Consider the following 21,543-nt stretch of genomic DNA (forward strand, 5'->3'; position numbering starts at 1 on the left):
GGACGTGCGTGCTTTCATTCTAACATGTCGGGGTCCTGACAAAGTTGCTACCCTGCAGCAATCAAAACGCCCAGTGAGGCCAATTGTGCACATTGTAGGAAATGATGGTCCTTTAAATAGTGGTGAGAGAATGAGAAAAGGTAACCTTGTATGCATTTGAGCAGTCATTTTTTATTTGGCTTGTTTATTAAAATTTACATTTGTTAGAACCCGAGGAACGGGCAACTAATGCTTTTGAAAAGAGAATAAAACAACAAGATTAATGTCCTTATATGTAACAGGGGGCAGCCATGACCTCTTTTACTCTGGGCCATACAGGGAAGACAGGAGACAAAAGTGAAAAGTAATATGAAGCATTCATCAGCATGGTGTAAATATAGCGTTAATACCTGCACTTTTCATGCCGTGTCATCACAAAGGACCTTAACTTAATTCATCCAAAGAATGATGAAGTATCTGCCAATTGTTAAAATATTTTACTTATATTCACCCCAATGCAATTCCTGTTGAAGCCATGAAGACATAGTCTGCCTGATAGATAATATGAGACTTTACCCCTTCAAGGACTCAGAGAAGTAAAGTAAAGAGAAGTATTTATTTCCACACACAAACAACATTTGATAAAAAAACTTTTTGGATTTTGGGTCTAGTTTGAATCATATATATACAGTATATATATATATATATATATATATATATATATATATATATATACTGTATATATATATATATACTGAAACAATGCAAATGCTTTCAATTATTAAGGTTTTATTAAGTAGCATAGATTAGTAGCATAAATTATGTTACAACTGCACCAAAACCCAAACACTTAATCATGATGAGTAAAACTTGCTCCAAGCTGCTTATGGAGATGCTGCTTGAGTCTTCAACTTGATCCAGTCCAGGAACTGAGTGACTCGTGCGTAGACCCCTGGCTTGTTCTTCTTTCCACATTGGTCCCCCCAACTCACCACACCATAAAGAACTTTGGCATTATTCTGGTCACAAATTAGCGGCCCCCCGGAGTCACCCTGAAACAAGAGCACACAGCTCACCAGATAGCCAATGCACATAATATAAGACAAACAGTTATTTTGAATGAGATCATGCACATTTTCTCTATTAACCTGACAGGAATCCACGCCTCCCAGGAGGTGGCCAGCACACAACATACTATTATCCAAGACTGTGCCATAAACTCTTGGTTCGGAGCACTTTTCACACATTGGCATCCAGCAGATGGGGGGAACCATATGGAGCTGCAGAGAGAATGTGGAGAGAAATCGATACTGAACCAAAAGATCTGCAACAAAAATGAAAGTTGACTTTTTTTGTGGCTCAATATGTATGTGGCCTTACAGTCCTCAGTGGCACCCCATCCAGATATTTTACACTCCATCCCATCAGGCAGTTGGGCATTAGGCAGACAGGCTGTCTTCACAAACTGGGTCTCATTGGCACAAACTCCATCAGTGCCTTTAAGCCTCAACAAGCCTTTGGGAATGCAGTTTGAATGAAAGTCAAACCAAAAGAAAAAATACACACAGATAAAATGTAATTCTATTTTTAGAATATAATTCATGGCTTATGCTTACTGTGCATCTCATGTTCTAATCTATACAAATTGTAGTATTTGAGTGTCACATACCATTATTAATTAATTAACTAAAACATCTTAAAAGGATTCAAATTTTGTGGGTTATATCTATTTCATCTTAAGTGAGAAATGAATGGATCACCTATGTCATTGTAAAGCGCTGCAGGAGTCTCCTTGTAGTTTTCATGAACAAACAGACTTTTCAACTTGTATAGTTTGTGCTGTGGGTTCCTCTATATTAGTCGACAGAGCTCTTGCACTTACAGAGACACCTGCCAGGGTGCAGCGCCAGGAGGGCAACATTCTTTAGGCTGAGGCTGCCCACAGGTGGCAAACTGTTGCGGTGGAGCGGCTGCACTGGGCGTAACTTCTGCGGGTGTGGGAGAAGGTTGTGAAGCTTGGCTTGGCAACACATTTGTAGGGGGAGTCAAAGTTAACGGTTCTGGGGACGGTGGGGGGGAAAGTGTAGCATCAGGACTAATGCCACCAGGAAGAGTTGTTTCAGTTGTCACCACGCCCGAAATGCAACAAAAGACATATTTATTTCTTCTTTGTTGACTCATCATCAATAACGTTGTGTAGCTCACCTGGTTGAAGACACTTAGTGATATCACAGTAATCCCAAGACAATCTGTGGCCTTGTCTGAAGAAACACCAGGGCATCTTGGGTCCGTCCGGGTTTCTGTGTCACACGTTTGAAAATAAATGAAGTGCATTCATATCAGGAATCAGGAAACGTTTATTGCCATTGTATGTTAGACATACAGTACATGGAAATTGTCTTGGCGGTTGGTGTATGACGGAAGACAGTACAATAATGATAACATAGTGCAGCAATAAGAAAAAAAGAAAAGAAAAGTATAATAAAATATATGCTATGGGTTAGTACGCTAAAGCTATGGGTTAGTAAGTAAGAAGAGATAAGATAAAATTACAAATAAAAAAAAGATAAAGTGCACCAGCTAAACAAAGTGACTAGTAAAAGTGACAAAGTGAATGCACATGGGAGTGAGAGTCAGTCAGTGGGGGCCCCGGGCTCTGTTGATGAGCCTGACTGCTGAAGGGAAGAAGCTGTTCGTGTGGCGGGAGGTCTTAGTCCTGATGGACCTCAGCCTCCTGCCGGATGGAAGGGGCACAAACAGTTCATGTCCAGGGTGAGAGCCGTCCGCTACAATCTTTCTAGCCCGCTTCAAGGTCCTGGAAGCGAACAAGTCCTGGAGAGACGGCAGATTGCAGCCAATCACCCTCTCAGCAGAGCCGATGACAAGCTGCAACCTGCCCTTGTCCTTGGCAGTGTCTGCAGCGTACCACACGGTGATGGAGGAGCAGAGGATGGACTCAATGATTTCCGTGTAGAAGTGCACCATCATCGACTTCGGCAGGTTGAATTTCTTCAGCTGCCTCAGGAAGAACATCCTCTGCTGAGCCTTTTTGGTGATGGAGCTGATGTTCAGCTCCCACTTGAGGTCCTGGGTGATTATGTAGCCCAGGAAACAGAAGGAGTCCAAAGTGGTGACGAGGGAGTCACACAAGGTGAGGGGGGAAGGTGGGGCTGCGTTCTTCCTGAAGTCTACGACCATCTCCACTGTCTTCAGGGCATTGAGCTCCTGTTTGTGCTGGCTGCACCACGTCACCAGGTGGTCAGACTCCCACCTGTAGGCGGACTCGTCCCCACCAGAGATCAGTCCAATGAGGGTGGTGTCATCAGCAAACTTCAGGAGCTTGACGGACTGGTGACTGGAGGTGCAGTTGTTGTTGTTGTACAGGGAGAAGAACAAAGGGGAAAGAACGTAGCCTTGGGGGGAACCGGTGCTGATGGACGAGAGGCTAAGATGTGTTTCCCCAGCTTCAAGTGCTGCTTCCTGTCGGACAGGAAGTCAGTGATCGAGTTGGGCACGTGCAGCTGAGAGAGTTTGTCCTGCAGCAGAGGCGGGATGAAGGTGTTGAAGGCAGGGCTGAAGTCTACAAACAGGATCCTGGCGTAGGTTCCTGGGGAGTCCAGATGCTGGAGAATGAAGAATATAGCAGGGGAAAACCGTCTGCTGATATGTGAAAGCACATTTATTTTCTCCTTACCTGCAGAGGTTGTGAGGGCCAAGTCCATCACTGTCCTCGAAGGAGTTGAAGGGATCAGCTCCGGGCCCCAAGGATGAAGTGAGAGTTCGAGTAGAGGCATTCATGGCCCTCATCCGTTTCACTCACATTGCCGCGGTATGACTCTCCGTTATCCACATAGCAGGTGACAGCAGTCACTGGAATCTTAGAAATGTTCCTCAATCAGTCGGTATATCAGAGTTATAGCAAAACAACAATGTTGAGAGTAGAATTTACCAACATGGCAGAAACGTCCTCTATGCCCCATAGGGCACAGGCAGTCAAAGTCATTCCCATCCCTGATGCATTGTCCACCATTCTTATATGGATTGGGCTGACACTTTGGGAAAAAACAGTTGACAGAGAAAGCTCGTTTTCGGGATCTGTTGAAATCACCATCACTAGCTCCCTCCACAATCACAAAGTCACAAATAATAATATATTAAAAAGTTATATATATATAAATTGTATCTTCCTTGTTCTCTTACAGTCTACAATTAATTGTAAAATATTTTTGCTTTAAGGGAAATATCATTAATAATTATTTATTTATTTTTAAACGCTTAACATTTAATATGTCCTCATTCCTTCCTCTCTCTCTGCGCCGCCTATTCTGAGGTCCCTGACCCTCATGATCATGATTGTGTTTGTCCTTTTTATGTTTCAGCTGAAGGATATTATGAGAGGACCACATAAGAGTAATAATAACAATGTACAGTCATTAAATAATAATAAAGACAATGAATACATACTTCAACGGGTACAAGGAGCCCAACAAAGAAAAGGCAAAAGGAGAGGAGCTTTAGGTTCATGATGGCAGCGGATCAGAGGACGTCCAGGAGGGTGAACAGTCTGGCAAAAAACATCTGTGTAAGTACTCTAAACCTTTGATTCGGCCGACTTCTGCTCTTGTTGATTTACATTCATTGATTTTAACTGTGCCTTTGGCTAGTTTTTCTTAGATAACAAGAGTTCATATTAGGAAAGACTTCAAATGAAAGAATATAAGCTGCAAATAAGGGATTCTCTCTGTTCCTTCGTTGAAACAGTTTTCATATTATAACTTAACAGAATGTGTTTTTATTTAATTGAAATAGCGTTGTACACGGATCCAACACAGCAGGTCAGAGAGCATATTTGCAAAGCAAAATTGTTTGTGGAGACTTTGGATTCAAACATGCTAGGTATATTTCATCATAAAGTACTGAGTGCTCTTTTATTCATTTACAAAATCATTCAAATTGATAGAATGCTCAATCAAATATACAGTAAATATACAGTATCAGTGATAATTATTACCTTCAAGAAAATGTTCTAATTTGTAAATATGTTAACTCATATAGACATCTGTGACGACCCCTGCTGTGGAGGCAGCAGCCTCCCAGTGAGATTTAAGTTTGTGGGCAGGTTTGGTGATTGAAGGCACCTGGGCCTGGTGCCCTGAGATTAAAAGAGACCCATGGTTCCCTATCAGGGAACTCGAGCTGCGTGGAAACGCTGCGGGAACGCCCTGCGTCACCGCGTCATGAAGCACGTGTAAAATCTGACCAATGGCGAGCTGGTCCGTCATAGGTGGGCGACGCCAGGACCAGGAAGCTATAAAAGGACCCGAAGGGAAAGCCCATTCATCCCTGTGCCTTCATCAAATGCGTGTGAGTTAACTATAGCTCAGCAACGTTTTGTGCAGTGTGCTCCCCCTTGCACCCGCTTCATTACGGGCAGGGACTCTCACACTTTGTGTGTGGTCTGCTTGGGCTTGGAGCACGCTCAGCTAGCCCTTGAGGGGGCTGTAAAGATTGCGAGCGCCTTTCTTGGCGCACGCGTCTCTCTCGTCGAGCGCTCTTCGAGGAGGACGGCTCGATGAGAGGCGCTCCACGCGGTTCCTGGCCCCGCTCGTGCCAAGGCAGAGCGGCGGTTATCCTCATGAGGATCGCAGGTGGACCTTGCGGAGTGTCTCGGGACGGCTGAGGCATTTTCCCGTCCTTTTTCCGCCGGATCCAGGACCTCGTACCAGGTGTCGGTGGCACGCTCAGCGGGTTCCTCCACCCCGGACGAGGCACCGCTCTCACGGTCTTCCAGCTCCGAGGAACTGGACGTGGTGAGCGTGGAGGCAGCGGAGGTCGAGGACACATCACCTAATTTCCCTGCCGCCGCCGAGGAGCTGCTGGAGGTACTCGCTCTAGTCGCTGAGATACTCAGTATTGACTGGCCGGCGGATAAGCAGGAGCCTACTACAAGCAGTAAGTTGCACGAACGGTTTCTGCCTTCCCGTAGAGTATCTCCGCGCCGGTGTTTGCCATTCTTCCCGGACGTCCACGCCGAGGTGTCGGCATCCTGGGGGAAGCCGGTGTCAGCTCGTGTTCACAACCCGCGTACGGCTTTGTATTTGTCGGTAGCTGAGGCTAAACAGCATGGCTATGTGAGCATGCCGGTCGCGGAGGGGGCCCTGGCGGGCCATTTATCCCCCCCGGCCGTATCATTTAGGACACCGGTGTTGCCCACCAAACCCCTGAGCACTACCTCGTCGCTGGTGGGCAAAGCTTATTCGGCGGCAGGGCAGGCGGCTTCCTGCCTGCATATGATGGCGCTAGTCCAGGCGTATCAGGCGGAGCTGCTTGCCGACGTGGCCGAGGGGAAGGAGTTGACGCCGGAGGTAGTACGTGAGCTGCGACACACGGCTGACCTCGCGTTACGGGCCACCTAGGAGACGGCCAAGTCGGTTGGCCGCTCCATGGGAGCCCTGGTAGCCAAGGAGAGGCACCTGTAGCCAGTCCAGCCTGAGGGAGAAGGACAAGTCCTTGACGCCCCTCTCTCCCCGTCGTCCCTCTTCGGGGGCGCTATTAGCCCGGTCGCGGACAAGCTCCACGGTGAGAGGCGGCAGGCTGCGGCACTCGACATCTTAAGGCCGTTGTTAAGCTCGCAATATCTGGTGCAGTAGGGGAGTGTAGCGTTAACGTGGACCCCTCGCCAAGGCTGGGCCGCAACACGGCACTCTCAGACGGGGCCTTCACGCGGCAGGGCTGGTCTGAGCATGCCCGTCGCCGCCAAGAAGGCTTCGTCCAAACAGCCCTGACGCCATAGCTACCAGGGCGGAGGGTGATCCCCACCGGGGGGGTCAGGGTTTTACCGCACTACCCGTTGCTCCCATCCCCCCGGTACTCTCCAAGAGTCAGGCTGCTGTCCCCCCCGTCGTTTCAGGGCACGGCCGGCCCCAGCGAGCGCGAGGGCCGTTCGGGTCCTGCGTACAATCAACAAGGGTTACGTCATCCAGTTCAGGAGGCGGCCGCCTTGATTTGGAGGGGTGCTACCCACAGTGGTGGACCCCCAGCAGGCTCTGGTAATGGAGCAGGAGGTGCAGGCTCTGCTGCAGAAAGGAGCTATAGAACGAGTTCTACCTCCATGCAGGGAGTCGGGCTATTACAGGCGTTACTTCATTGTTCCAAAGAAGGAATGGGAGTTCGCGTCTGATACTAGATTTACGCCGGTTGAACCGCACAGTCGCGAAGGTGAGCTTCAAATTGCTCACGCCCAAACAGATCGCGTCACAGATCAGGTCCGAGGACTGGTTTATCACGATGGATCTTCAGGACGCCTACTTTCATATAACCATCCTCCCACAAAACAGGAAGTTCCTGAGGTTTGTTTTGGGGACAAAGCTTACCAGTACCGGGTTCTTCCATTTGGCCTAGCCCTCTCAACATGTGCGTGGACAGAAAGATGCGGATGCCCTGGAGACGCAATGGTGCCAGGGCCTCACGGGGTGGGGAGCGATCATGAGTGGTCACTCAGCCTGGGGCCTGTGGCAACATCATATCCGGTCCTGGCATATAAACTATCTGTAGATGTTGGCAGTGTTTCCGGCATTGAAACACTTCCGCCCAGCCTTGACGGACCAGCATGTTCTTGTCCGGTCAGACAACACATCGATGGTCTCGTACATCAATCACGGCAGCTTTATAAGCTAGCCCGCGAGATCCTCCTGTGGTCCTTCGGGAAACTCCGCTCAGTGAGAGTAGTTTATATCCCAGGGTACCTAAACCAGGGGGCAAACGCCCTGTCGAGACAGGGGCTGAGGCCCGGGAACTGGAGACTCCACACCCCGAGGTGGTGGAGCTCCTGTGGAGACACTTCGGTCGTGCCAAGGTAGACCTGTTTGCCTCCAGAGAGATGACACACTGTCCTCTGTGGTTCTCCCTGATGCATCCTTCTCCCGGGGGTTCTGGAGAGGGTCCATCAGGACGGCGTCAGTCTACTGTTAGTAGCCCCGTTCTGGCCGGCCCGAGTATGGTTCGTGGACCTGATATCGCTCCTCGCAGATCCTCCCTTGGAGATTCCCATCAGGGCGGACTTACTGTCGCAGACGTTCGGGGTCCATCGTTCACCCCTGCCCGGAGTTATGGAAACTATGGGTGTGGCCCCTGAGGGGTCCCGCCTCTTAGAATCCGGTCTCTCGACCGAGGTTGTGGAGACCATCCTCCACTCTAGAGCCCCCGCTACAAGGAAGGCGTATGCCGGTAGGTGGAGGCTCTTTGCCACTTGGTGTGGGGAACGACCCTCCTGGGACCTGGCCGTCGTACTAGAAGGTGCTCCGTTCGAGCCCATCGCAGAGGTTGCAGTGAAGTACGTGGCTCTTAAGACCCTCTCCGTGCTTGCTATTTCTTCCCTCATGAGAATTGGAGATATGTAAGCCCTCTCGTTGGCCCCCCTCGTGCTTGGAGTTTGCACCCGGCATGGTGAAGGCGTTTTTACTTCCTTCCCCCGGCTATATTCCTAAGGCTCCGTCCACCACTTTCGGGCCTATTGTGCTGCAGCCGTTCTGTCCTCCTCCTTTCCTGACGTCGGACCAAGCGAAGCTCAACCTCCTCTGCCCAGTTAGGGCTTTAGACTCGTCCGCAGGACTGCCCTGTGTAGACTTGTTGAACAGTTGTTTGTGTGTTTCGGACCACCCAATACTGGGCGCCCGGTGTCTAAGCAGTGGATGAGCAAGTGGGTGGTTGAGGCCATCTCACTTGCCTACGAATCGGCCGGTCAGCCCGCACCTTTGGCTGTCCTCGCCCATTCTACAAGGGGTATGGCGGCTTCCAAAGTTCTGCTTGACTGGGTCGCTGCACAACATTTGTATGGCGGCAGGCTGGTCCTCTCCCCACACGTTCGTGAGGTTTTATCGGGTAGACCTTAACTCCATGCCTGCAGCGCAGGTGCTCTCGTCTGAGTGTGCGCCCTGACTTCACACTACGGTCACTGGCGCATATGGCGTGTGGCTATTGGCTATTGGCGTTCCCACAGCGTTTCCACGCAGCTCGAGTTCCCTGATAGGGAACGTCTCCGGTTGCGTGTGTAACCTTAGTTCCCTGAAGGTAACAAGACGCTGCGTGTCTATGCCATACTCCCGGCATGCCTGTGGCACTTGGTACGGCCATTCAGAGATGAATGGGCTCGCCCTTCGGGTCCTTTTATAGCGCTCTGGTCCTGACGTCGCCCGCCTATGATGTACCAGCTCGCCATTTCACACGTGCTTCATGACGCGGTCACGCAGGGCGTTCCCACAGCGTTTCCACGCAGCGTCTCGTTCCCTTCAGGGAACTAAGGTCACATACGTAACTGTAGACGTTCATTAACTCTCTCTTTTTTCTCTCCAGCAGAAGTCCCATGGTATGGTGCGGCCGCTGTCTGGTCTTCGTTTTCTTTTTAGTTGGATACACTTGACACCACACACATCTAACACTCTACCCTCATGCACATCCTACACTACTGATAAAACTGACGTTCACATCCCGCCTGTAATTTTTGATGACTTTCCCTGTCCTATGTTAAATAAAGAATAATTAAACCGCTTTAAAACAGTGCAACTCCCATTTTGTCATGGCCCAAAGAGCAAGGTCATGACAACGTCAAACACTGTTCCCATGGTCCTCTTTTTTTTAGTTTAATGAACTTAATGATAGGCCACACTAGATAGCACAATTTTAGCAGCTCTATACTAATCGGCGATTGGTAATATGCTGAACAATAATTGCGTTTATACCTTCAAAACGCATTTTAATTACAAACCTTTACAATTGGTGCATTATTAGAAAATGGTGCATTAGAAAGGAATTACTTTTCTGTAGAGCCACTAATCAGAGATCACAGGAAGGCAATGGAGCATTACAGATCACTACAGGCTTAGCATTGGTGCTACAGTGGTCATGGCCGGGACACAGGGCCAGGTGGAGGCGGTCCGAAAATCTTCCTACACAGAAGGAGAACATTGGCGTCATGGTGTCTGCCTCAAGAAACGTCACCGACCCTGCGGGGTAACTACACAAAACACCGATCCGACAGAAGCGTTTCGTTAAAGGCAGCTTATGGGGCACGCCTCCATGCCAGGCTGTATACTCTCCATCAAATAACTCCACACACCAGGACTCGTCCCCTCGGCCCAGCCAGCAGTCTTCAGTGGGGCCCTTGCGGGGGATGTTTGGATATGTGACACCCAGCTCCCAGTAAGTCTTCCCTGTCACGTCAATCTCCCAGTAATGGCGGCCGTCGTTGAATCCTTGCAAGCTCATGACATTGAGGGTCGTGTCGAAGCGCCCAGGGAGATCAGGAAGCTGCTGCCAGATGTCTGTGTAGGTGGCACTGTCACCTTGGGGGGAGATGACCAGCTTCGGGTGGGCTGTCTTTGGGTCCAGACACACCTCACTGGAATCTGGAGACACATATTTAACAACCTTTGAATAGGAAGCTTCAAAGAGAATAAAGGGAAGATGTGGTGTGGAACATTATCAAAGTAATGTATTGTGCGAACTGACAACTCTGGGTGAGTTTCTTGATTATAGGGGTCTGTGAGGTGATAAGCAGAAGCATGTTTTTGGTGAGGCTGAGGATCTGGTCAGATTTAACTTCGTCCAGGCTCACACTGCTCGGGTCCATCCTGCTTAGTGCATCCATCACTCTGGCGGAGGCAGATCATAGAGAAACATCAGCTGCTGTCACTGAACATTTATCATTATCAATTTTGAGTTGATTCCTACCCATTCAGTGTTCCTATATCCTGCCGCTCGAGATATGAAAAAAAGAATTAAGAAAGCACAAAAGCTTGATTAAAGGAAAATCGTAGTATTACCATTATACCAATAATATTCATATTCAAATCATATTTGGTTCACTAGACTTATTAATAAGTTGAATTACCATTGTATCAGGCTCTCTGTCGGTGTCGTCCATTGATCCGGGTAGCCTGGCCAGGTCTTGCTCTATCTCTTGGATCAGAGAGCAGTTATTTTCCATCAGTCCATTAAGGGCAGAGACAGCAGCCTGCTCCTCCATCTCCAGGTGGGACAGGGTCCTCCTCAGGTCCTCATCCAGGACGGCCTGGATCTCTTGATATTTCTGTATGATGCTCTGCCTTGTCACTGAGGACTTTTTCTGAGTCCAGAATAAGCAGTTTATCATACTGCTAGTTTGTGGCTGTAAACTATTTATTATGTAATATACTGTATGTAATATGTAATAAGACAGAAAGATTGCATGAAGGGGCTCAATTTCAACACTGACTAGTCGAAAAACAACTTACTGTGATTGCTGATCGTCGTGCAGCCAGTTTTTTCAGTCTGTATTTCACCGCTTCCTTTTGGCTCTTTAGATACTTTCGTTGCTTTTGTAATGTCTCCTGTAGAGAGAGTTGCACACATATTCAGCACAGCTCATATAATCTTCAGTCAGTCAGATTCTTTGTGGTGAAGTACAGATGTAGAAGTAGTTCACTGGGAGACTTGATGTGGACAGCAGCAGAGATTGACTGACAGGAGCATGTTTACTTCAACCACCACCTCGTCTTCTTTCTCTTCCACTCGACATGAAGAGACATCCCCTTTGTTGCTGCCTCCTACTCAAGCTGACACTTGAGTTTGTCAGTGCTGCCTTCTCCCAGAGGACAATTGTGTTCATTGTGTCCACAATGTCTCACATGTGTCCCTCGGCGATTGAATGAGGCCACATTAAAACTAAACTAAACTACATATTTGTTTAAGTGTTTTACCACCAACAACATATACAGAAAAGACACACCTCCACCCAACATACATTTAATTGAATGTTACCACACGTAGGGTCTTCTCTGTAGAGGATGTATGAGCAGAAGGCTGTTTTTCCACTCATCTGCTGAAGTAGAAAGTTTCTCAGATGACCTTAAATCTCATTTTGAGATTTTTAAGTCAGGTACTACATAGCATTTTATGGCACCATACCTTTTTTGGAGGCCAGGTGAGGTACAAAAGACTATTTAGTATCCCAAAAACTTGAAACCTCCACCTCACATACAATGAGAATGCTATTTTTTAGTTAATGATATATCCTCTGTCAGCAGTATAAAAACAGCAATACTGGACATAACCAACAAACTGGTATGTGGGATTGTTTTTGTTATATATAATTTCAAGCAGTTTTGTATCTTCAAATGAGTCTGGGTTGGAACTTTACTGTGTTTCTCATCAATGCCTAATGTTATTTGTGGTCATTCATTTGAATTTTAAGATCAATTTAGTTGTTTCTGGCATAAAAGAGGTGGCTGCAGCTATCTTTTTTCCCAAATCCACTAGAATGCATCAATCTGAGAGCGTTCAAATAAGCAACTGTATGCAACAGTATTAACACGCAAAACAGAATGATCGTTTAAAGTTCACATGAACCTATTGTGTTTTTTCCATTGCATAAATGTCTGTCAAGTAACAATCTTTTTCCACACGAGGTAACACAATACATCGTTTTCAAAACAGCCATTTTGACCTATCACTGCGGGTAAACACAGGTGCAGTTAATGTAATAAATTATATTAACATTGTATTTAATTTGTCACTGCCATTCCAGTGAACCAGCAAGCGTCATACCAAGACACTGGCCCACCTAAATGGAACATTACAATAATTGTGAATGACATGTGTTTACCCTTCATTCACAGGTAAAAAGGCTGCTAAGCAAAGAGTCTGCTTTGACTCAGCCAATGGCTTACTAATGGAGGACAGTGCACCTGCAGTTTTATTACAAGTGTCACCATTTCTGTTTCGGTAAGACGGATCAAAAAAAACATTACCACCGATTACCACTTATTACCACAGGTGCTGCCTAAGAGAAGAAAATGGTGTTAAATTGAGTTAGTTTCAAAGATCGAAACTTTGAACCAAATCAATATTAAAATATGAACACAAATAGCTGTTTGGATTAAATAACACCTTATTTTTTAATCCAAAAGAGAAATATGGTATGCTTTGGAAAATGATCACTAACATACATTCGTGGATGATGTGCTGCAAGTGGGCTTTCAAAGCACAATCTGTAAAGACGGTCACAGGAAATCATAACGTGGTGGCTGTCGTTCACTAGTCTCCGTGTGTTGAAGGTCGATAGACATTGTGTGATTGGTCACCTGAATATCAACTGGTCCTCAGACAACCTTTGACCCTGTTTAACATCACACCAACTATGTGTTTATTGGTGAAACCCATCGAAGAAAACAGAGAACAGAAAAGAGGCAGTGGGTACCTTTGGTATAGCTGAGGATCATATGGTTCATAGTGATTTAAAGCTTTATTGGCTTGATTTCAATACAACAAATGGCAGTGTGGGTTCTCATTTATAAAACATTACTTTCAAATACAGTTGTTTCTGACATGAAGTGTTTTATCTATTTGTTGGCTACTGTATGTTGGATATGGCATCAAAATATATTTGTTCTTCCAATACATGTAAAGGGAAAGTGTCTGGCTATGTTTATGAGAGCCTGAGAAGAGAGACATGTTCTTTTTGTGGGGGTCAGGTGAATGTTTGGCGTGTACAGTAGCCAAGGGAAGGAGACTGGCGATGTGTAGGTGCTCTGATGATTAATTTCCATGTAGATCCAGTAAAATAGTTAGTGGGTCTGCAGACTGCTTTCACAGCGGTTTAAAAAAAATTGTATTCAAAGACTCACTGAGCCGATTCTTGCTAACTTTGGACTAAAATGGTTTCAGCCCAAGCGAAGGAAAGCTGACACATGTTCAAGCTACAAGCATGGACATTTTGTAATGGCGCCATGAGTTTCTACTGAACTTACAAAGTTCCACAGGAATCAACAGCAACAAACAGAAAGAAAAAAGCAAGAAAGAACAGTTCCACTCACAGCAAAGCAAGGAGTAAAACGCTGTCAAAACAAATAAAAGACCCCATTTATCATTCATTCCCATTATTTGTCATTTTTTTACATAGAAGTGATTCCCATTCCTGGTTTCCGGTGCATGTCCATCTGGACAAATCATTCAACGCACAGTTTCAGGATGCATCACAGCAACAAAAATAGGGTCCATTTCATGGTTTCCTTGATTATGGCAGGGAAAAACAAAAGAACCGAAGAAAAGGAAATAAACAAAAAGCCTACATCTAGATTCCAGTTGGTGTGTGCTATCTAAATGAATGTACAGTATGTGCATGCTGTTCTGAGTTCTAGAAGAGATTGGCCTTCTTTTTCATGTCGTTGCGCTTCCACAGGGGAAGCCTGTCAAACTCCTTCATCTCCATTCCAAAGATGTCAAAGAACATTTCAGGTGCTAAGTGGCGCTAGAATTGAGAACAAAGGTGAAGAAAACAAAGGAGGGAAGGGGGGGGGGGTTGTGTGTGGTTAGCATCAAAGCCAAAAAAGGGTCACTGCCAAAATGACAAGAAGCAATGGATATTGCACATTCCTGGCTATAACTGTGTTTGTGTAACATGTTATTTACACAAAGTGGAGAAATCCAGTATCAATTGTGGGCAGACAGGTGGAAATCTGATACCTCCAGTCTGGTTCTGTCCACATCCCTGAGCAGTTTAGCTCTCCCTCTACTGGTTATTATGAGCATTTCATAGGGATACACCTTCAGAAGGAGACACTGGTCAGTGAAACAGGTCAAACCTACCCGCTAGGCCTAAGCTTCACAATCATGCAAATCATTTGTCATCAACAAAGCTATGACATTTAGATATTTGTGTAGTTCTGACTGTGACAAAAGGAACACTGGGTGGGAGAAGAGGTATGTGACAGCAGGCTGACGCAGTGAGAGCTGGATTTTAGGTTGTTGGGCGGGTGCCATCATAGTGTTCACATTTTTTATGTGTAGAAAACATGCGAAAGGATTGAGTAAGGGCAAAAACACGAAGACAGTTATGTAACTTTTCTTTTTAGAGTAATTCAATGCAAACTGTACAGATTAATTTGTAGGCCAAATACATTAACATGGGAATGATTGTCCTGGACAGCTGATGTGCTCCTACTTTTCTTCAAGTGAGCGTTGATATTTTGACGGAAATACATCTAGAGGTTCATTGAAGCCTCTGATCAACTCATATCCACACAGTAATGTACAGTGTCTTATATACTACGTATAGTATATAGTACAGTATATAGTGATATGAGTTGTTTAGATGATAATCTGGCTGTTGGAGTCTCAACTGTATGCTGCATACAGTATACAGCCATTTTGGGTCAAAGCTATGTGCAGGTGAACATGGAGAAGGCAGCATGGAGAGGCCTGCATGCTAAGCGTGACTTGGCAGCTCCTGAAGCACCATGGACCAATTGAATGTGAGTTTTTCATCAACAGTAAAATCTTGTTTAGTTCCCTATTTCTTACACTAACGTCCCCATACTATGAGGCCAAATACGACATGATAATTTGTTTATTTCATCCTCCTCTTTTTGGCTGCTCCTTTTTTGTCATTGTTAAAATGTAAAGGTTTGATAATGTCTATATTAGTTGCAATATGAACCAAATTAAGAGTACAATGTAATGTATAAATGTTGAAAACATATTTCAGTGTAAATTACATTTGTGTCATCAGTACAAAAAGAATAAGATACTTGCTTTTGGTTCCAACATATTAGGCATAGATACTCCCCTGTCCATCCTTGCAAGTGCTGCACGGCCATCCTTAATGTGCTAAAGAATAAAACATACAAAAATGTAATAGAGTGGAAGGGGGCTGCAGGAGGAATGGCACGAGTATGTCCGTTAATGACTGGGGGCACAGTTATCACTGGATGGGGCAAGTAGATTGGATATTGTTCAGTATCTTTAATACAATTTGAGATGGGCAGTCATGTTTTCTGAATGTCTCTGTAGCTTTTTTCATTTTTTCTATGGTAATTAGAGTCCTTACATTGGTTAGCAACACACAAAACAAGACATGAAGCGGTGACTTTACATTGCATTCACAACACACACGTTCAGCTACTGGGCAGTGCATGTTTGGCCATGTGAAATTACTTCACTACAAGCCCTATAGTGGACTTTAAAACTGACAGAGATGCAAGCAAGTGGCAGGAGTGGGCAGTGTGCATTCAGGGCAAATGCCTCTTGCAACCCATGAGCAAGCAAATACATAATGCAAGGTGAGGAAGCATGCCACGAGGGAAAGCATATGAGGGACATACCTGAAACTCTGCAGGACAACATGGGACAAAAATGAGACTCACAGTTAATGGTTTTGCTTTTAGATCCTGTGCCAGGCTACAACACTGTTGTCCCTGATGATACGATTCATAAATCCTTACGCAAATATTTTAAAAGGCTGGACCCTTCATGTACCCGTAGCAAGCCATTTTCGGAGTACTGATGCTGGAAAGCTTGTGAAATGTGGCAACATTCTGGTAGCAGCTCTCACCTCTGCCTCCTCCACACATGTCGCCATGGCTGGTGTACTGGGTGAAATCTGTCGACTGGGGCTGTGGGGACCCAAACAATAGTGGGGATTTTGTCACTGATGGAGGACCAGATTAAGCTTTAATTATAAATTGTATGTATTGGACATGCAGATAGAAAGAAATGACTTTTACATGCAATTTCTGCATCTTGGGATTTATTGTGTTTCAGATGGCCATTTATCAGCACTTAAATGTCTGTGCTGTCTAATAACAGCATTATCGTGAGTATGAATGAGCTCTCACCCGGTGCAGCCCATTCCTCCCGTAGCTGGGCAGAGAGTTGGTTTTGGTCGGAGAAGTTGGATCTGAAATATAAATTATACTAAAATTGACTTACAGTACCAAAAATGTTTAAGAAGTTGTTACAAAACAAATGCAGTGGCCCACTACTATTGTAGACATCTCTCCCCTAATAATAAAGCCCTGACCTTCTGCTACAGTACACTTCTGACAATTCAAGAGCAAATTAGCTGCTTTAGCCGCTCTGTACCTGCGTCACAGTTGGTCTGTTTGGGGTCGTAGCGCTGGGCAGAGAGGCTACGTCCATGGCGCTCTCTGATCTGCTCTTTCTCCATCTCCTCCTTCAGGATGAGCTTTCCCAGACCGGACTGAATCTACACATTCAAATAAATCAATCAATAAAAGACAAACATTGAGTAGACAAAGCTGTCACATGGTCAAAGATAATGATGTTAAAATACGATTAGACCTTGCTCAGATGTTCCTCGTGGAGCTGCTTTCTTTTCAAGGCCTCTTCCTCCTCCTCTTCTCTGGATCTTCTCCTCCCTTCTGAACCTATAGGTGCCATACCACCAAAAGTTACAAAAAACACATTTACATACAGACACACACACATGTCTATGGAGGAAACCATGCTTCACATGTATTTTTAAGTGGAGTACAATCAGATGAAAGGCTCTATCCACAGTTACAATTTAGACCAGGACGTAAAGATGTGGCAGCTTCATTTGGCTGTGGAGCAGTTTGATTTACACTCAGTCAATGAGCAATGGGTGGATGGAAGGACACAAGTGTGAGACAAAATTGATGAGACAGACAAACTGGGGGGTTTATTGGAATATTTGGCTACATTGACGTAACAGATGGTCACGCTTCATCATTGAAGTCAAATACACCACAATGTCAAAAGTGTCTCAGTGACCTCTGTCCAAGTTATTTGTGGCACTATTGTGTATGGCCAGTGCACCCATATAGTGCAATAAAATGGTGAAACTGATGCAGAAAATAACAAGGCAGCAACAGAAACACAGTAATGCTTCTGCTTTGCGCAAGCAAAACTTAAAGGCAAATGCGGAAATGCCTGAACAAAAACGTGATCTCAGAGGGAAGCGGGGATGCAGTTAAAGCTTTTGGGGCAGCTGCGAGAGAAACAAGGATAGTTAGGCTATGGTGAGGTGTTTTTTGTACCGCCAGAAGGTTGCAGTGCAAGCATGCCTGTCCGGAGCCTACTGTACCTAACACAGTGAGAGAGCAGGGCCAAAGGTCGCCCTCACTCTGCCAGCTGTCATCTGGAGAGGGCGCATGGGCAGCAGGGAAGGTGGCGGATCTGATGATCTCATCAGCAGACTTGCTTTGACGGGCTATGGCATCGGTATCTAGGTTGGTAACCATGGGAACTGATCTATCAGTGTCTGAGTCACGGTCTCAACCAGAGGTAAACATTGTAAGCACCATCTGATGGTCAGACTAGAGGTTAATTCAATCCTGGTCCTAGTCCAAGATGATGTACGCTTATGTACACTTTCTACAAAATCTCTTTTCCTACAAGCCCCTGAATATTGGATTGAGTCTTGAAGGTATACTCCTGAAATACATGCTGATGAACTATCAGTGGATGTGTTTTTGAGGCTGTTTCAAGGATGATGTTAGTGTCATCTTGTAAAAGCCAAACCATTTAGTTGAAGAAAAGTCTCAAAACCATCTGCAATGCATGAACACAAGTGAGGTTTGCTTGGGCAATTACCACCAACTTTAAAGCCAAAGCCAAAAATAGTTAACTAATTATCCAACTTACGAATGAAAAGTTAATTTGGATTGCCTCTAACTGAAATGACTCTTGGAAGTCATTGTCCTTGTTGTGGAATTGTATCATTATTTTGTATTGGTCCCTAAAGTTCCATAATCTCGCTTAGAGAAACTATAACATTACTCCTAACATACTCCTGTGACTCGTTCAGAGACAAAGTGCAGTGGTTTGAAGCGTGTGATCAGAATGAATAGGATTGGAGACAAACATCAAACAGTGGTCACACGCTGGCACTGGGGGTGACTACGTGGTTAGATGCAGACACGGTCTCAGCTGATTTACAGAAGCCTTTTCAGGAAAAAACTTGGCTCAATAATACAGTATTTTTCTAAATTTGAACGCAGAAAAATATTTTCTATCCTCTTTCTTCAACAGTAAGACAGGCTGTACTAGAGGAGAGGTACCGTGTAGTTTGTAGATGGGTGGTTTTCTGTAGATGTTGCTCCCCTGATCTGAAAACATCCAAATACAGGGAGAAAAGACATTTACCACATAAACATTGCCTATAACAAATTCAAACTATTGTAGGCATATCCCCCCCGAAAACATTTACATATTGAATCTTGTCATTTTTCCTGCAATTTGAAAGAAGTGGAAAAGCAAAATATAATCCCAAATGGAGTATAATGACAGTCAGTCAGAAAGACAGAGATATGGACCCTGACATACAAAAATAGATGTAGATACGTATACTGTAGATATGGAAACAGACGGACAGACATATATGTATGTAGACAGCTCTTTTTATTTAATTTTTCCAGTGGGTTGGGTGGTGATGGTGGCGCATGGAGTAGCGTGATGCACTGGGAGCCATGAGGTTGGTGGTTTGAATCCCGGCTGCCCCATGTGCCCTGTCAGAGTGTCCCTGAGCAACACACCTAACCCCTAATTGCTCCCCAGGCCAAATGTAAGCCGTGGGTTTAAACGTGATGCAAGTCGCTTTGGATAGAAGTGTCAGCTAAATCAGTGTTTCTCAACTGGTGGGTCGCGATGGGTCGCGGGCCTTTGCATGGGAAAATAAAAAAAATAAAATAAAAAAAATTCATCCAGTGATATTATGTTGAAGGGACTTTTTAGAATGCAGCGGAGTGTTTTTTTTCCGGCTCGTCCGTCCATGTTTTCAGTCAGCGCGGCAATTAGAACGCGAAAGCGTTGACGGATCGAATTGGGTCGCGCATCAGAGGATGGGTACATGGTGGCCATAAAGGGATGGACATGGTCAGAAACAATGCTCGGGTAGGCCGTGACATTTAAACAATGCCCAATTGGCACTAAGGGGCCTAAAGTGGGCCAAGAAAACATCCCCCACACCATCACACCACCACCAGCAGCCTGCACGGTGGTAACAAGGCATGATGGATCCATGTTCTCATTCGGTTTACATCAAATTCTGACTCTACCATCTGAATGTCTCAACAGCGGTCGGACAAAAGGTTTAGCCGGACGGGGGAGAGGGGAAGTAGTCGGTCCGCTGGCTGCCGTCGGTAACCTAAACATTGGCCAAATGACCCGCTTCAAACTTTCTGAACACATACAGAATCCCTTTGTGTTGATTTCTAAAGCCTCATTAAGACGTACTTCACTTTATTTAAGACGCTGCGCTACTTGTAGGTCGCTGACTGTGTGTCCTTCCGCCGACCTCCGACCACTTTTCGCACTCGGCGTCACTTGTGTAGCAACAATAAAGTTAGCCGAATGCAGACGTCAAGTTTTTAGCACCGCTTAAACACAGGCTCGCTTTTTCGTTTTCGCGGTGAAATAGTTCCAAGGAGAAAGGCCAGGGACAGCCTCTGGTTTCAAGCAGAAAACAGTGATCCCTAAAACGTAGTCATCTGAGGTAAAGTGTCTGCTGCAGACAAGCGCTCCCATTGATAGATGAGTGCTTCCCGTTTATTGCTAAAGTTCGGTCATTCATCCCGCCGGATGGCCTGAATCCATTTTCGTCGAACATCACCATCAACCGGGAAGGAATGAAACGACAGATTTGGATGCTTTTGGGAATAACAATGACACGCTGGAATAACTCTTTCTCGTTGTTTGCGCCATTTGTTTACCATTGCCCGGACCAGACAGGAAGAAGAGTACCACAACGGTTGCGTATTTCCGGTAACAAATACGGAAGTTGTGAAAAGGGGCCACTACTGCGCATGTCATATTTTCCGCGAACCTGATTGGTTATCTGCGTTCTTACGCCGGCGCCAGTTTGAAACACAGAGCAACAATACTACGTCAGTGGAGACGTTGCAAGCCATCGGTTGCCGAGCAACGGTAGCTATAGTGAATGACGCATGTTAGTGATCTGATGTGTGACGCTGTCTACTTTTAATCAGCCATCAGTTCATCTACTGGTCAGTTTACAGCTAGCCTTTTTGAAGAACAGAAAACAGCCTAAACACGAAATATGCATAAAATCACCATGTATGCACAGATAGAGGAGAAAGAGAAGGATGTCAAATTGAACATCTACCTTCTAGTCAAATCATTTTTCAACCGGATGAGTCAAGAACAGTGGGACCTGTTAAAATCCTGCACCCCAGACAGCACCAAACAAGTTCTGATACAAGAACTAATTTTGGGCATAATTAAAGCTGCGTCCAAAGAGGTCCTGATAATATTGGATACCTATTGGGTGGTGTCTGAAGAATACATCTTGGCCACCCTGTGCGACACAGTCACAGAAGTGTTTAATCAGGTTATGTATATTAGAGGAATAGCCGAGAGTCTCAATTCAGCCCACTTGAGAGACACTGTAAATTCTGCCCCCTTAAACACTGCAGGGTCTGGGATCATACAGCACATCACTCCCTCTAACAAACTTGATCAGATGGTTCACAGCGGACTAAAGAGCAGGTTTTGTCAGGACCCAGCAGTGGAGGAGAATCCAAAAAAAGCCTACGTGGAGACCACAGTGAAGAGGCTGGTTTGTCGGGCATTCAAGACACACAGAGGGACCTCCACAGACGAGGAAACCAAGGTCATCGTTCAGCGCCTGTTCGATAAGACGTGGGCCAAAGTTGAGGACATCGACTTCAAAGTGTCAGGAAAAACTTTCATCGACAAGACCATGTTCAACTATGTGTTGAAGAAGATGGGCACCAAGGCGATGGTTCA

At 45.6% G+C, this 21,543-nt stretch overlaps 2 protein-coding genes and 1 pseudogene across 12 annotated transcripts in view; all 3 read right to left on the reverse strand.

Annotated features, from left to right (window-relative positions):
• Nucleotides 1-722: 722 nt before the first annotated feature.
• On the reverse strand, nt 723-4,009 carry LOC119214499 (hyaluronan-binding protein 2-like; annotated as a pseudogene).
• Nucleotides 4,010-8,248: 4,239 nt separating this feature from the next.
• LOC119213912 (zinc-binding protein A33) lies at nt 8,249-11,620 on the reverse strand. Of its 3 annotated transcripts, none has more exons than XM_037465146.2 (5): nt 11,250-11,620; nt 10,868-11,065; nt 10,708-10,727; nt 10,486-10,628; nt 8,249-10,382 (listed from the first exon to the last, which is right to left on the reverse strand). In XM_037465146.2, exons 2-5 carry the CDS (start codon nt 11,000-11,002, stop codon nt 9,811-9,813), a joined length of 870 nt encoding a protein of 289 aa, XP_037321043.2. In that variant the 5' UTR covers nt 11,003-11,065; nt 11,250-11,620; the 3' UTR covers nt 8,249-9,810. The 3 variants fall into 3 exon arrangements, with proteins under 3 accessions (XP_037321043.2, XP_037321042.2, XP_037321041.2); XM_037465145.2 differs by having other exon boundaries at nt 10,868-11,101; XM_037465144.2 differs by lacking the exon at nt 11,250-11,620 and having other exon boundaries at nt 10,868-11,163.
• Nucleotides 11,621-13,239: 1,619 nt separating this feature from the next.
• The window catches only part of ablim1a (actin binding LIM protein 1a), a 38,758-nt gene continuing 30,454 nt past the window's right edge, over nt 13,240-21,543 (reverse strand). For 2 of the 9 annotated variants that reach the window (XM_062566481.1, XM_062566482.1), the window contains 7 exons: nt 18,837-18,884; nt 17,861-18,001; nt 17,095-17,180; nt 16,876-16,999; nt 16,629-16,690; nt 16,346-16,406; nt 15,548-16,123 (listed from right to left, as the gene is read on the reverse strand). In XM_062566481.1, the coding sequence (XP_062422465.1) occupies nt 16,023-16,123; nt 16,346-16,406; nt 16,629-16,690; nt 16,876-16,999; nt 17,095-17,180; nt 17,861-18,001; nt 18,837-18,884 (623 nt within the window). In that variant the 3' untranslated portion in view covers nt 15,548-16,022. Of the gene's footprint in view, nt 14,264-14,424; nt 14,560-15,546; nt 16,124-16,345; nt 16,442-16,628; nt 16,691-16,875; nt 17,000-17,094; nt 17,181-17,860; nt 18,002-18,836; nt 18,885-21,543 lie in introns of those variants that run through there. The other 7 variants (XM_062566483.1, XM_062566484.1, XM_037465122.2 and 4 more) reach the window with 6 other exon arrangements.

Source organism: Pungitius pungitius, chromosome 13, assembly GCF_949316345.1.
Source record: "Pungitius pungitius chromosome 13, fPunPun2.1, whole genome shotgun sequence".
Taxonomy (NCBI): domain Eukaryota; kingdom Metazoa; phylum Chordata; class Actinopteri; order Perciformes; family Gasterosteidae; genus Pungitius; species Pungitius pungitius.